Source organism: Crinia signifera, chromosome 6 (assembly GCF_055691185.1).
Source record: "Crinia signifera chromosome 6, ASM5569118v1, whole genome shotgun sequence".
NCBI lineage: Eukaryota > Metazoa > Chordata > Amphibia > Anura > Myobatrachidae > Crinia > Crinia signifera.
The window spans coordinates 1542629-1560924 of NC_139222.1; the positions used below are offsets into that span (position 1 = coordinate 1542629).

Here is an 18296-nt window from a genome sequence, read left to right on the forward strand (position 1 = left end):
ACACATAACTCCGCACTACAGAGAGTATACAGCAATTCCCATCAGTCCCTGCTTGTGTCTCCCCCTGCTGGAGATAATATAACTATTATTACACAGTGTACACACATAACTCCGCACTACAGAGAGTATACAGCAATTCCCATCAGTCCCTGCTTGTGTCTCCCCCTGCTGGAGATAATATAACTATTATTATACAGTGTACACACATAACTCCACACTACAGAGAGTATACAGCTATTCCCATCAGTCCCTGCTTGTGTCTCCCCCTGCTGGAGATAATATAACTATTATTACACAGTGTACACACATAACTCCGCACTACAGAGAGTATACAGCAATTCCCATCAGTCCCTGCTTGTGTCTCCCCCTGCTGGAGATAATATAACTATTATTATACAGTGTACACACATAACTCCACACTACAGAGAGTATACAGCTATTCCCATCAGTCCCTGCTTGTGTCTCCCCCTGCTGGAGATAATATAACTATTATTACACAGTGTACACACATAACTCCGCACTACAGAGAGTATACAGCAATTCCCATCAGTCCCTGCTTGTGTCTCCCCCTGCTGGAGATAATATAACTATTATTACACAGTGTACACAAATAACTCCGCACTACAGAGAGTATACAGCAATTCCCACCAGTCCCTGCTTGTGTCTCCCCCTGCTGGAGATAATATAACTATTATTATACAGTGTACACACATAACTCCGCACTACAGAGAGTATACAGCAATTCCCATTAGTCCCTGCTTGTGTCTCTCCCTGCTGGAGATAAAATAACTATTATTATACAGTGTACACACATAACTCCACACTACAGAGAGTATACAGCAATTCCCATCAGTCCCTGCTTGTGTCTCCCCCTGCTGGAGATAATATAACTATTATTATTATACAGTGTACACACATAACTCCGCACTACAGAGTATACAGCAATTCCCATCAGTCCCTGCTTGTGTCTCCCCCTGCTGGAGATAATATAACTATTATTATACTGTGTACACACATAACTCCGCACTACAGAGAGTATACAGCAATTCCCATCAGTCCCTGCTTGTGTCTCCCCTGCTGGAGATAATATAACTATTATTATACAGTGTACACACATAACTCCGCACTACAGACAGTATACAGCAATTCCCATCAGTCCCTGCTTGTGTCTCCCCCTGCTGGAGATAATATAACTATTATTATACAGTGTACACACATAACTCCGCACTACAGACAGTATACAGCAATTCCCATCAGTCCCTGCTTGTGTCTCCCCCTGCTGGAGATAATATAACTATTATTATTATACAGTGTACACACATAACTCCGCACTACAGAGAGTATACAGCAATTCCCATCAGTCCCTGCTTGTGTCTCCCCCTGCTGGATATAATATAACTATTATTATTATAGAGTGTACACACATAACTCCGCACTACAGAGAGTATACAGCAATTCCCATCAGTCCCTGCTTGTGTCTCCCCCTGCTGGAGATAATATAACTATTATTATACAGTGTACACACATAACTCCGCACTACAGAGAGTATACAGCAATTCCCATCAGTACCTGCTTGTGTCTCCCCCTGCTGGAGATAATATAACTATTATTATTATACAGTGTACACACATAACTCTGCACTACAGAGAGTATATAGCAATTCCCATCAGTCCCTGCTTGTGTCTCCCCCTGCTGGAGATAATATAACTATTATTATTCTACAGTGTACACACATAACTCCGCACTACAGAGAGTATACAGCAATTCCCATCAGTCCCTGCTTGTGTCTCCCCCTGCTGGAGATAATATAACTATTATTATACAGTGTACACATAACTCCGCACTACAGAGAGTATACAGCAATTCCCATCAGTCCCTGCTTGTGTCTCCCCCTGCTGGAGATAATATAACTATTATACAGTGTACACACATAACTCCGCACTACAGAGAGTATACAGCAATTCCCATCAGTCCCTGCTTGTGTCTCCCCCTGCTGGAGATAATATAACTATTATTATTATACAGTGTACACACATAACTCCGCACTACAGAGAGTATACAGCAATTCCTATCAGTCCCTGCTTGTGTCTCCCCCTGCTGGAGATAATATAACTATTATTATACAGTGTACACACATAACTCCGCACTACAGAGAGTATACAGCAATTCCCATCAGTCCCTGCTTGTGTCTCCCCCTGCTGGAGATAATATAACTATTATTATTATACAGTGTACACACATAACTCCGCACTACAGAGAGTATACAGCAATTCCCATCAGTCCATGCTTGTGTCTCCTCCTGCTGGAGATAATATAACTATTATTATACAGTGTACACACATAACTCCGCACTACAGAGAGTATACAGCAATTCCCATCAGTCCCTGCTTGTGTCTCCCTTTGCTGGAGATAATATAACTAAAATTATACAGTGTACACACATAACTCCACACTACAGAGAGTATACAGAAATTCCCATCAGTCCCTGCTTGTGTCTCCCCCTGCTGGAGAGAATATAACTATTATTATAAAGTGTACACACATAACTCCGCACTACAGAGAGTATACAGCAATTCCCATCAGTCCTTGCTTGTGTCTCCCCCTGCTGGAGATAATATAACTATTATTATTATACAGTGTACACACATAACTCCACACTACAGAGAGTATACAGCAATTCCCATCAGTCCCTGCTTGTGTCTCCTCCTGCTGGAGATAATATAACTATTATTATTATTATACAGTGTACACACATAACTCCGCACTACAGAGAGTAAACAGCAATTCCCATCAGTCCCTGCTTGTGTCTCCCTCTGCTGGAGATAATATAACTATTATTATTATTATACAGTGTACACACATAACTCCGCACTACATAGAGTATACAGCAATTCCCATCAGTCCCTGCTTGTGTCCCCCCTGCTGGAGATGATATAACTATTATTATTATTATACAATGTACACACATAACTCCGCACTACAGAGAGTATACAGCAATTCCCATCAGTCCCTGCTTGTGTCTCCCCCTGCTGGTGATAATATAACTATTATTATTATACAGTGTACACACATAACTCCGCACTACAGAGAGTATACAGCAATTCCCATCAGTCCCTGCTTGTGTCTCCCCCTGCTGGAGAGAATATAACTATTATTATTATACAGTGTACACACATAACTCCCCACTAGAGAGAGTATACAGCAATTCCCATCAGTCCCTGCTTGTGTCTCCCCCTGCTGGAGATAATATAACTATTATTATACAGTGTACACACATAACTCCGCACTACAGAGAGTATACAGCAATTCCCATCAGTCCCTGCTTGTGTCTCCCCCTGCTGGAGAGAATATAACTATTATTGTACAGTGTACACACATAACTCCGCACTACAGAGAGTATACAGCAATTTCCATCAGTCCCTGCTTGTGTCTCCCCCTGCTGGAGATAATATAACTATTATTATACAGTGTACACACATAACTCTGCACTACAGAGAGTATACAGCAATTCCCATCAGTCCCTGCTTGTGTCTCCCCCTGCTGGAGAGAATATAACTATTATTATTATACAGTGTACACGCATAACTCCGCACTACAGAGAGTATACAGCAATTCCCATCAGTCCCTGCTTGTGTCTCCCCCTGCTGGAGATAATATAACTATTATTATTATACAGTGTACACACATAACTCCGCACTACAGAGTATACAGCAATTCCCATCAGTCCCTGCTTGTGTCTCCCCCTGCTGGAGATAATATAACTATTATTATACAGTGTACACACATAACTCCGCACTACAGAGAGTATACAGCAATTTCCATCAGTCCCTGCTTGTGTCTCCTCCTGCTGGAGATAATATAACTATTATTACACAGTGTACACACATAACTCCGCACTACAGAGAGTATACAGCAATTCCCATCAGTCCCTGCTTGTGTCTCCCCCTGCTGGAGATAATATAACTATTATTATTATACAGTGTACACACATAACTCCGCACTACAGAGAGTATACAGCAATTCCCATCAGTCCCTGCTTGTGTCTCCCTTTGCTGGAGATAATATAACTAAAATTATACAGTGTACACACATAACTCCACACTACAGAGAGTATACAGAAATTCCCATCAGTCCCTGCTTGTGTCTCCCCCTGCTGGAGAGAATATAACTATTATTATACAGTGTACACACATAACTCCGCACTACAGAGAGTATACAGCAATTCCCATCAGTCCCTGCTTGTGTCTCCCCCTGCTGGAGATCATATAACTATTATTATACAGTGTACACACATAACTCCGCACTACAGAGAGTATACAGCAATTCCCATCAGTCCCTGCTTGTGTCTCCCCCTGCTGGAGATAATATAACTATTATTATTATACAGTGTACACACATAACTCCGCACTACAGAGAGTATACAGCAATTACCATCAGTCCCTGCTTGTGTCACCCCCTGCTGGAGATAATATAACTATTATTATTATACAGTGTACACACATAACTCCGCACTACAGAGAGTATACAGCAATTCCCATCAGTCCCTGCTTGTGTCTCCCCCTGCTGGAGATAATATAACTATTATTATTATACAGTGTACACACATAACTCCGCACTACAGAGAGTATACAGCAATTCCCATCAGTCCCTGCTTGTGTCTCCCCCTGCTGGAGATAATATAACTATTATTATACAGTGTACACACATAACTCCGCACTACAGAGAGTATACAGCAATTCCCATCAGTCCCTGCTTGTGTCTCCCCCTGCTGGAGATAATATAACTATTATTATTATACAGTGTACACACATAACTCCACACTACAGAGAGTATACAGCAATTCCCATCAGTCCCTGCTTGTGTCTCCTCCTGCTGGAGATAATATAACTATTATTATTATTATACAGTGTACACACATAACTCCGCACTACAGAGAGTATACAGCAATTCCCATCAGTCCCTGCTTGTGTCTCCCTCTGCTGGAGATAATATAACTATTATTATTATACAGTGTACACACATAACTCCGCACTACAGAGAGTATACAGCAATTCCCATCAGTCCCTGCTTGTGTCTCCCCCTGCTGGAGATAATATAACTATTATTATTATACAGTGTACACACATAACTCCACACTACAGAGAGTATACAGCAATTCCCATCAGTCCCTGCTTGTGTCTCCCCCTGCTGGAGAGAATATAACTATTATTATTATACAGTGTACACACATAACTCCACACTACAGAGAGAATCCAGCAATTCCCATCAGTCCCTGCTTGTGTCTCCCCCTGCTGGAGATAATATAACTATTATTATTATACAGTGTACACACATAACTCCACACTACAGAGAGTATACAGCAATTCCCATCAGTCCCTGCTTGTGTCTCCCCCTGCTGGAGAGAATATAACTATTATTATTATACAGTGTACACACATAACTCCCCACTAGAGAGAGTATACAGCAATTCCCATCAGTCCCTGCTTGTGTCTCCCCCTGCTGGAGATAATATAACTATTATTATACAGTGTACACACATAACTCCGCACTACAGAGAGTATACAGCAATTCCCATCAGTCCCTGCTTGTGTCTCCCCCTGCTGGAGATAATATAACTATTATTGTACAGTGTACACACATAACTCCGCACTACAGAGTATACAGCAATTCCCATCAGTCCCTGCTTGTGTCTCCCCCTGCTGGAGATAATATAACTATTATTATTATACAGTGTACACACATAACTCCGCACTACAGAGAGTATACAGCAATTCCCATCAGTCCCTGCTTGTGTCTCCCCCTGCTGGAGATAATATAACTATTATTATACAGTGTACACACATAACTCCGCACTACAGAGAGTATACAGCAATTCCCATCAGTCCCTGCTTGTGCCTCCTCCTGCTGGAGATAATATAACTATTATACAGTGTACACACATAACTCCGCACTACATAGAGTATACAGTAATTCCCATCAGTCCCTGCTTGTGTCTCCCCCTGCTGGAGATAATATAACTATTATTATACAGTGTACACACATAACTCCGCACTACAGAGAGTATACAGCAATTCCCATCAGTCCCTGCTTGTGTCTCCCCCTGCTGGAGATAATATAACTATTATTATTATACAGTGTACACACATAACTCCGCACTACAGAGAGTATACAGCAATTCCCATCAGTCCCTGCTTGTGTCTCCCCCTGCTGGAGATAATATAACTATTATTATACAGTGTACACACATAACTCCGCACTACAGAGAGTATACAGCAATTCCTGTCAGTCCCTGCTTGTGTCTCCCCCTGCTGGAGATAATATAACTATTATTACTATACAGTGTACACACATAACTCCGCACTACAGAGAGTATACAGCAATTCCCATCAGTCCCTGCTTGTGTCTCCCCCTGCTGGAGATAATATAACTATTATTATACAGTGTACACACATAACTCCGCACTACAGAGAGTATACAGCAATTCCCATCAGTCCCTGCTTGTGTCTCCCCCTGCTGTAGATAATATAATTATTATTATACAGTGTACACACATAACTCCGCACTACAGAGAGTATACAGCAATTCCCATCAGTCCCTGCTTGTGTCTCCCCCTGCTGGAGATAATATAACTATTATTATACAGTGTACACACATAACTCCGCACTACAGAGTATACAGCAATTCCCATCAGTCCCTGCTTGTGTCTCCCCCTGCTGGAGATAATATAACTATTATTATACAGTGTACACACATAACTCCGCACTACAGAGAGTATACAGCAATTCCCATCAGTCCCTGCTTGTGTCTCCCCCTGCTGGAGATAATATAACTATTATTATACAGTGTACACACATAACTCCGCACTACAGAGAGTATACAGCGATTCCCATCAGTCCCTGCTTGTGTCTCCTTCTGCTGGAGATAATATAACTATTATTATACAGTGTACACACATAACTCCGCACTACAGAGAGTATACAGCAATTCCCATCAGTCCCTGCTTGTGTCTCCCCCTGCTGGAGATAATATAACTATTATTATACAGCGTACGCACATAACTCCGCACTACAGAGAGTATACAGCAATTCCCATCAGTCCCTGCTTGTGTCTCCCTGCTGGAGATAATATAACTATTATTATTATACAGTGTACACACATAACTCCGCACTACAGAGAGTATACAGCAATTCCCTTCAGTCCCTGCTTGTGTCTCTTCCTGCTGGAGATAATATAACTATTATTATACAGTGTACACACATAACTCCGCACTACAGAGAGTATACAGCAATTCTCATCAGTCCCTGCTTGTGTCTCCCCCTGCTGGGGATAATATAACTATTATTACACAGTGTACACACATAACTCCGCACTACAGAGAGTATACAGCAATTCCCATCAGTCCCTGCTTGTGTCTCCCTTTGCTGGAGATAATATAACTATTATTATACAGTGTACACACATAACTCCGCACTACAGAGAGTATACAGCAATTCCCATCAGTCTCTGCTTGTGTCTCCATTTGCTGGACATAATATAACTATTATTATTATACAGTGTACACACATAACTCCGCACTACAGAGAGTATACAGCAATTCCCATCAGTCCCTGCTTGTGTCTCCCCCTGCTGGAGATAATATAACTATTATTATACAGTGTACACACATAACTACACACTACAGAGAGTATACAGCAATTCCCATCAGTCCCTGCTTGTGTCTCCCCCTGCTGGAGATAATATAACTAAAATTATACAGTGTACACACATAACTCCACACTACAGAGAGTATACAGCAATTCCCATCAGTCCCTGCTTGTGTCTTCCCCTGCTGGAGAGAATATAACTATTATTATACAGTGTACACACATAACTCCGCACTACAGAGAGTATACAGCAATTCCCATCAGTCCCTGCTTGTGTCTCCCCCTGCTGGAGATAATATAACTATTATTATTATACAGTGTACACACATAACTCCGCACTACAGAGAGTATACAGCAATTCCCATCAGTCCCTGCTTGTGTCTCCCCCTGCTGGAGATAATATAACATTTATTATTATACAGTGTACACGCATAACTACACACTACAGAGAGTATACAGCAATTTCCATCAGTCCCTGCTTGTGTCTCCCCCTGCTGGAGATAATATAACTATTATTATACAGTGTACACACATAACTCCACACTACAGACAGTATACAGCAATTCCCATCAGTCCCTGCTTGTGTCTCCCCCTGCTGGAGATAATATAACTGTTATTATACAGCGTACACACATAACTCCGCACTACAGAGAGTATACAGCAATTCCCATCAGTCCCTGCTTGTGTCTCCCCCTGCTGGAGATAATATAACTATTATTACTATACAGTGTACCCACATAACTCCGCACTACAGAGAGTATACAGCAATTCCCATCAGTCCCTGCTTGTGTCTCCTCCTGCTGGAGATAATATAACTATTATTATTATACAGTGTACACACATAACTCCGCACTACAGGGAGTATACAGCAATTCCTATCAGTCCCTGCTTGTGTCTCCCCCTGCTGGAGATAATATAACTATTATTATACAGTGTACACACATAACTCCGCACTACAGGGAGTATACAGCAATTCCTATCAGTCCCTGCTTGTGTCTCCCCCTGCTGGAGGTAATATAACTATTATTATACAGTGTACACACATAACTCCGCACTACAGAGAGTATACAGCAATTCCCATCAGTCCCTGCTTGTGTCTTCCCCTGCTGGAGATAATATAACTATTATTATACAGTGTACACACATAACTCCGCACTACAGAGAGTATACAGCAATTCCCATCAGTCCCTGCTTGTGTCTCCCCCTGCTGGAGATAATATAACTATTATTATTATACAGTGTACACACATAACTCCACACTACAGAGAGTATACAGCAATTCCCATCAGTCCCTGCTTGTGTTTCCCCCTGCTGGAGATAATATAACTATTATTACACAGTGTACACACATAACTCTGCACTACAGAGAGTATACAGCAATTCCCATCAGTCCCTGCTTGTGTCTCCCCCTGCTGGAGATAATATAACTATTATTATACAGTGTACACACATAACTCCGCACTACAGAGAGTATACAGCAATTCCCATCAGTCCCTGCTTGTGTCTCCCCCTGCTGGAGATAATATAACTATTATTATTATACAGTGTACACACATAACTCCGCACTACAGAGAGTATACAGCAATTCCCATCAGTCCCTGCTTGTGTCTCCTCCTGCTGGAGATAATATAACTATTATTATACAGTGTACACACATAACTCCACACTACAGAGAGTATACAGCAATTCCCATCAGTCCCTGCTTGTGTCTCCCCCTGCTGGAGATAATATAACTATTATTATACAGTGTACACACATAACTCCGCACTACAGAGAGTATACGGCAATTCCCATCAGTCCCTGCTTGTGCCTCCTCCTGCTGGAGATAATATAACTATTATACAGTGTACACCCATAACTCCGCACTACATAGAGTATACAGTAATTCCCATCAGTCCCTGCTTGTGTCTCCCCCTGCTGGAGACAATATAACTATTATTATACAGTGTACACACATAACTCCACACTACAGAGAGTATACAGCAATTCCCATCAGTCCCTGCTTGTGTCTCCCCCTGCTGGAGATAATATAACTATTATTATACAGTGTACACACATAACTCCGCACTACAGAGAGTATACAGCAATTCCCATCAGTCCCTGCTTGTGTCTCCCCCTGCTGGAGAGAATATAACTATTATTATACAGTGTACACACATAACTCCGCACTACAGAGAGTATACAGCAATTCCCATCAGTCCCTGCTTGTGTCTCCCCCTGCTGGAGATAATATAACTATTATTATACAGTGTACACACATAACTCCGCACTACAGAGAGTATACAGCAATTCCCATCAGTCCCTGCTTGTGTCTCCCCCTGCTGGAGAGAATATAACTATTATTATACAGTGTACACACATAACTCCGCACTACAGAGAGTATACAGCAATTCCCATCAGTCCCTGCTTGTGTCTCCCCTGCTGGAGATAATATAACTATTATTATTATATAGTGTACACACATAACTCCGCACTACAGAGAGTATACAGCAATTCCCATCAGTCCCTGCTTGTGTCTCCCCTGCTGGAGATAATATAACTATTATTATACAGTGTACACACATAACTCCGCACTACAGAGAGTATACAGCAATTCCCATCAGTCCCTGCTTGTGTCTCCCCCTGCTGGAGAGAATATAACTATTATTATACAGTGTACACACATAACTCCGCACTACAGAGAGTATACAGCAATTCCCATCAGTCCCTGCTTGTGTCTCCCCCTGCTGGAGAGAATATAACTATTATTATACAGTGTACACACATAACTCCGCACTACAGAGAGTATACAGCAATTCCCATCAGTCCCTGCTTGTGTCTCCCCCTGCTGGAGAGAATATAACTATTATTATACAGTGTACACACATAACTCCGCACTACAGAGAGTATACAGCAATTCCCATCAGTCCCTGCTTGTGTCTCCCCTGCTGGAGATAATATAACTATTATTATACAGTGTACACAGATAACTCCGCACTACAGAGAGTATACAGCAATTCCCATCAGTCCCTGCTTGTGTCTCCCCCTGCTGGAGATAATATAACTATTATTATTATACAGTGTACACACATAACTCCCCACTACAGAGAGTATACAGCAATTCCCATCAGTCCCTGCTTGTGTCTCCCCCTGCTGGGGATAATATAACTATTATTACACAGTGTACACACATAACTCCGCACTACAGAGAGTATACAGCAATTCCCATCAGTCCCTGCTTGTGTCTCCCTTTGCTGGAGATAATATAACTATTATTATACAGTGTACACACATAACTCCGCACTACAGAGAGTATACAGCAATTCCCATCAGTCCCTGCTTGTGTCTCCCCCTGCTGGAGATAATATAACTATTATTATTATACAGTGTACACACATAACTCCACACTACAGAGAGTATACAGCAATTCCCATCAGTCCCTGCTTGTGTTTCCCCCTGCTGGAGATAATATAACTATTATTACACAGTGTACACACATAACTCTGCACTACAGAGAGTATACAGCAATTCCCATCAGTCCCTGCTTGTGTCTCCCCCTGCTGGAGATAATATAACTATTATTATACAGTGTACACACATAACTCCGCACTACAGAGAGTATACAGCAATTCCCATCAGTCCCTGCTTGTGTCTCCCCCTGCTGGAGATAATATAACTATTATTATACAGCGTACAAACATAACTCCGCACTACAGAGAGTATACAGCAATTCCCATCAGTCCCTGCTTGTGTCTCCCCCTGCTGGAGATAATATAACTATTATTATTATACAGTGTACACACATAACTCCGCACTACAGAGAGTATACAGCAATTCCCATCAGTCCCTGCTTGTGTATCCCCCTGCTGGAGATAATATAACTATTATTATACAGCGTACAAACATAACTCCGCACTACAGAGAGTATACAGCAATTCCCATCAGTCCCTGCTTGTGTCTCCCCCTGCTGGAGATAATATAACTATTATTATTATACAGTGTACACACATAACTCCGCACTACAGAGAGTATACAGCAATTCCCATTAGTCCCTGCTTGTGTCTCCCCCTGCTGGAGATAATATAACTATTATTATTATACAGTGTACACACATAACTCCGAACTACAGAGAGTATACAGCAATTCCCATCAGTCTCTGCTTGTGTCTCCCCCTGCTGGAGATAATATAACTATTATTATACAGTGTACACACATAACTCCGCACTACAGAGAGTATACAGCAATTCCCACCAGTCTCTGCTTGTGTCTCCCCCTGCTGGAGATAATATAACTATTATTATACAGTGTACACACATAACTCCGCACTACAGAGAGTATACAGCAATTCCCATCAGTCCCTGCTTGTGTCTCCCCCTGCTGGAGATAATATAACTATTATTATACAGTGTACAAACATAACTCCGCACTACAGAGTATACAGCAATTCCAATCAGTCCCTGCTTGTGTCTCCCCCTGCTGGAGATAATATAACTATTATTATACAGTGTACACACATAACTCCGCACAAGAGTATACAGCAATTCCCGTCAGTCCCTGCTTGTGTCTCCCCCTGCTGGAGATAATATAACTATTATTATACAGTGTACACACATAACTCCGCACTACAGAGAGTATACAGCAATTCCCATCAGTCCCTGCTTGTGTCTCCCCCTGCTGGAGATAATATAACTGTTATTATACAGCGTACACACATAACTCCGCACTACAGAGAGTATACAGCAATTCCCATCAGTCTCTGCTTGTGTCTCCCCCTGCTGGAGATAATATAACTATTATTATACAGTGTACAAACATAACTCCGCACTACAGAGTATACAGCAATTCCCATCAGTCCCTGCTTGTGTCTCCTCCTGCTGGAGATAATATAACTATTATTATTATACAGTGTACACACATAACTCCGCACTACAGAGAGTATACAGCAATTCCCATCAGTCCCTGCTTGTGTCTCCCCCTGCTGGAGATAATATAACTATTATTATACAGTGTACACACATAACTCCACACTACAGAGAGTATACAGCAATTCCCATCAGTCCCTGCTTGTGTCTCCCCCTGCTGGAGATAATATAACTATTATTATACAGTGTACACACATAACTCCGCACTACAGAGAGTATATAAGGGAGTGAAGGAGTATAATAGGGGCTGATGGATCCTGATATATGAGATACACCAGACAGTGCGGGGAGGAGACTAGTCAGACCTCTGGGCTGGTAACACACAGTGACATGATGTGAGGGGGAGAGCAGGAGTATAATAGGGGCTGATGGATCCTGATGTATGAGATACACCAGAGAGTGCGGGGAGGAGACTGGTCAGATATCTGGGTTGGTAACACACAGTGACATGATGTGAGGGGGAGAGCAGGAGTATAATAGGGGCTGATGGATCCTGATATATGAGATACACCAGACAGTGCGGGGAGGAGACTAGTCAGACCTCTGGGCTGGTAACACACAGTGACATGATGTGAGGGGGAGAGCAGGAGTATAATAGGGGCTGATGGATCCTGATGTATGAGATACACCAGAGAGTGCGGGGAGGAGACTGGTCAGATATCTGGGTTGGTAACACACAGTGACATGATGTGAGGGGGAGAGCAGGAGCATAATAGGGGCTGATGGCTGCTGATGTATGAGGTACACCAGAGAGTGCGGGGAGGAGACTGGTCAGATCTCTGGGCTGGTAACACACAGTGACATGATGTGAGGGGGAGAGCAGGAGTATAATAGGGGCTGATGGCTCCTGATGTATGAGATACACCAGAGAGTGCGGGGAGGAGACTGGTCAGATCTCTGGGCTGGAAACACACAGTGACATGATGTGAGGGGGAGAGCAGGAGTATAATAGGGGCTGATGGCTCCTGATGTATGAGATACACCAGAGAGTGCGGGGAGGAGACTGGTCAGATCTCTGGGCTGGTAACACACAGTGACATGATGTGAGGGGGGAGCAGGAGTATAATAGGGGCTGATGGCTCCTGATGCTCCTTTGTCTGTGCTGTGTGTTTATTACGCACCTGTGCTGATATCTGTAGGGATCTCCTCCTCCTTACACTGCTGATCACCCCTCACATACGTCTCTTCTTCCTCTATAACTTCCGCCTTCGTATCAGTCACATATGCCTCTTCTCCCTCAGTATCTTCTATCTTGATAACAGTCAGGGATTCGCCCTAAATGAATATGATAACATTACACAGTATAATATCAGTGTATAAGACCCACAGCTTCGGTACAGATCATATAGTCACAGTCACTGTGGTATATTGGGGAGACCCTAAATCCCACCTACCTGATCCTCCTGTGGGGTCCTGTGATTCTCCTCTGTACAATCCTGGGAATACAGAGGACGGGGACATCTCTCTGGGGTATCTCTGTTACTGGGCCCATCTGTAGGAGACACGCAGTGACTGAGGACATTGTATATATGTGATTATCCTGGGAATACAGAGGACGGGGACATCTCTCTGGGGTATTCCTGTTACTGGGCCCATCTGTAGGAGACACGCAGTGACTGAGGACATGGTATATATGTGATTATCCTGGGAATACAGAGGACGGGGACATCTCTCTGGGGTATTCCTGTTACTGGGCCCATCTGTAGGAGACACGCAGTGACTGAGTACATGGTATATATGTGATTATCCTGGGAATACAGAGGACGGGGACATCTCTCTGGGGTATTCCTGTTACTGGCCCATCTGTAGGAGACACGCAGTGACTGAGGACATTGTATATGTGATTATCCTGGGAATACAGAGGACGGGGATATCTCTCTGGGGTATTCCTGTTACTGGGCCCATCTGTAGGACACACAGTGACTGAGGACATGGTATATATGTGATTATCCTGGGAATACAGAGGACGGGGACATCTCTCTGGGGTATTCCTGTTACTGGGCCCATCTGTAGGAGACACAGTGACTGAGGACATGGTATATATGTGATTATCCTGGGAATACAGAGGACGGGGACATCTCTCTGGGGTATTCCGGTTACTGGGCCCATCTGTAGGAGACACGCAGTGACTGAGGACATTGTATATATGTGATTATCCTGGGAATACAGAGGACGGGGACATCTCTCTGGGGTATCTCTGTTACTGGGCCCATCTGTAGGAGACACGCAGTGACTGAGGACATTGTATATATGTGATTATCCTGGGAATACAGAGGACGGGGACATCTCTCTGGGGTATTCCTGTTACTGGGCCCATCTGTAGGAGACACGCAGTGACTGAGGACATGGTATATATGTGATTATCCTGGGAATACAGAGGACGGGGACATCTCTCTGGGGTATTCCTGTTACTGGGCCCATCTGTAGGAGACACGCAGTGACTGAGTACATGGTATATATGTGATTATCCTGGGAATACAGAGGACGGGGACATCTCTCTGGGGTATTCCTGTTACTGGCCCATCTGTAGGAGACACGCAGTGACTGAGGACATTGTATATGTGATTATCCTGGGAATACAGAGGACGGGGACATCTCTCTGGGGTATTCCTGTTACTGGGCCCATCTGTAGGACACACAGTGACTGAGGACATGGTATATATGTGATTATCCTGGGAATACAGAGGACGGGGACATCTCTCTGGGGTATTCCTGTTACTGGGCCCATCTGTAGGAGACACAGTGACTGAGGACATGGTATATATGTGATTATCCTGGGAATACAGAGGACGGGGACATCTCTCTGGGGTATTCCGGTTACTGGGCCCATCTGTAGGAGACACGCAGTGACTGAGGACATTGTATATATGTGATTATCCTGGGAATACAGAGGACGGGGACATCTCTCTGGGGTATTCCTGTTACTGGGCCCATCTGTAGGAGACACACAGTGACTGAGGACATTGTATATATGTGATTATCCTGGGAATACAGGGGACGGGGACATCTCTCTGGGGTATTCCTGTTACTGGGCCCATCTGTAGGAGACACGCAGTGACTGAGTACATGGTATATATGTGATTATCCTGGGAATACAGAGGACGGGGACATCTCTCTGGGGTATCCCTGTTACTGGGCCCATCTGTAGGAGACACACAGTGACTGAGGACATGGTATATATGTGATTATCCTGGGAATACAGAGGACGGGGACATCTCTCTGGGGTATTCCTGTTACTGGGCCCATCTGTAGGAGACACGCAGTGACTGAGGACATAGTATATATGTGATTATCCTGGGAATACAGAGGACGGGGACATCTCTCTGGGGTATTCCTGTTACTGGGCCCATCTGTAGGAGACACGCAGTGACTGAGGACATTGTATATATGTGATTATCCTGGGAATACAGAGGATGGGGACATCTCTCTGGGGTATTCCTGTTACTGGGCTCATCTGTAGGAGACACGCAGTGACTGAGGACATAGTATATATGTGATTATCCTGGGAATACAGAGGACGGGGACATCTCTCTGGGGTATTCCTGTTACTGGGCCCATCTGTAGGAGACACGCAGTGACTGAGGACATTGTATATATGTGATTATCCTGGGAATACAGAGGATGGGGACATCTCTCTGGGGTATTCCTGTTACTGGGCCCATCTGTAGGAGACACGCAGTGACTGAGGACATGGTATATATGTGATTATCCTGGGAATACAGAGGACGGGGACATCTCTCTGGGGTATTCCTGTTACTGGCCCCATCTGTAGGAGACACACAGTGACTGAGGACATTGTATATATGTGATTATCCTGGGAATACAGAGGACGGGGACATCTCTCTGGGGTATTCCTGTTACTGGGCCCATCTGTAGGAGACACGCAGTGACTGAGGACATTGTATATATGTGATTATCCTGGGAATACAGAGGACGGGGACATCTCTCTGGGGTATCTCTGTTACTGGGCCCATCTGTAGGAGACACGCAGTGACTGAGGACATAGTATATATGTGATTATCCTGGGAATACAGAGGACGGGGACATCTCTCTGGGGTATTCCTGTTACTGGCCCCATCTGTAGGAGACACACAGTGACTGAGGACATTGTATATATGTGATTATCCTGGGAATACAGAGGACGGGGACATCTCTCTGGGGTATTCCTGTTACTGGGCCCATCTGTAGGAGACACGCAGTGACTGAGGACATTGTATATATGTGATTATCCTGGGAATACAGAGGACGGGGACATCTCTCTGGGGTATTCCTGTTACTGGGCCCATCTGTAGGAGGCACACAGTGACTGAGGACATTGTATATATGTGACTATCCTGGGAATACAGAGGACGGGGACATCTCTCTGGGGTATTCCTGTTACTGGGCCCATCTGTAGGAGGCACACAGTGACTGAGGACATTGTATATATGTGACTATCCTGGGAATACAGAGGACGGGGACATCTCTCTGGGGTATTCCTGTTACTGGGCCCATCTGTAGGAGACACACAGTGACTGAGGACATTGTATATATGTGATTATCAGATGCTGGGTGTATATAGAGGACCCCCATACCTGCTCTCCCCTGTACAATAAATGTCTCCTCTTACCCAGTGATGTGAGGGGCCGGTGATTCTCCATCATCACGTCCTTGTACAGACCCCTGTGTTCCTCTATATACTCCCACTCCTCCATTGAGAGATAGATAGTGACATCCTGACACCTTATAGGCACCTGACACATACAAAGATACAGTCATCACCCAAACACATCCCCCGGTGTTACTGTATAGCGTCCCATTCCCAGCAGTCACCTCTCCGGTCACATCCCCCGGTGTTACCGTATAACGTCCCATTCCCAGCAGTCACCTCTCCGGTCACATCCCCCGAAGTTACTGTATAATGTCCCATTCCCAGCAGTCACCTCTCCGGTCACATCCCCCGGTGTAACCGTATAACGTCCCATTCCCAGCAGTCACCTCTCCGGTCACATCCCCCGGTGTTACCGTATAACGTCCCATTCCCAGCAGTTACCTCTCCGGTCACATCCCCTGGTGTTACCATATAACGTCCCATTCCCAGCAGTCACCTCTCCGGTCACATCCCCCCGGTGTTACTGTATAACGTCCCATTACCAGCAGTCACCTCTCCGGTCACATCCCCCGGTGTTACTGTATAATGTCCCATTCCCAGCAGTCACCTCTCCGGTCACATCCCCCGGTGTTACTGTATAACATCCCATTCCCAGCAGTCACCTCTCCGGTCACATCCCCCGGTGTTACTGTATAACGTCCCATTCCCAGCGGTCACCTCTCCGGTCACATCCCCCGGTGTTACTGTATAACATCCCATTCCCAGCAGTCACCTCTCTGGTCACATCCCCGGTGTTACTGTATAACGTCCCATTCCCAGCAGTCACCTCTCCGGTCACATCCCCGGTGTTACTGTATAACGTCCCATTCCCAGCAGTCACCTCTCCTGTCACATCCCCCGAAGTTACTGTATAATGTCCCATTCCCAGCAGTCACCTCTCCGGTCACATCCCCCGGTATAACCGTATAACGTCCCATTCCCAGCAGTCACCTCTCCGGTAACATCCCCCGGTGTTACTGTATAACGTCCCATTCCCAGGAGTCACCTCTCCGGTAACATCCCCCGGTGTTACTGTATAACGTCCCATTCCCAGGAGTCACCTCTCCGGTCACATCCCCCAGTGTTACTGTATAACGTCCCATTCCCAGCAGTCACCTCTCC

At 44.4% G+C, this 18296-nt stretch overlaps 1 protein-coding gene across 1 annotated transcript in view; it reads right to left on the reverse strand.

Annotated features, from left to right (window-relative positions):
* LOC146009851 (uncharacterized) overlaps positions 1-18296 on the reverse strand; it is a 38802-nt gene that overhangs the window by 15625 nt on the left and 4881 nt on the right. The window contains exons 4-6 of the mRNA XM_083150391.1: positions 17154-17277; positions 13939-14036; positions 13666-13819 (exon numbers count right to left, since the gene is read on the reverse strand). Coding sequence (XP_083006517.1) covers positions 13666-13819; positions 13939-14036; positions 17154-17277 — 376 coding nt within the window. The remainder of the gene's footprint in view (positions 1-13665; positions 13820-13938; positions 14037-17153; positions 17278-18296) is intronic.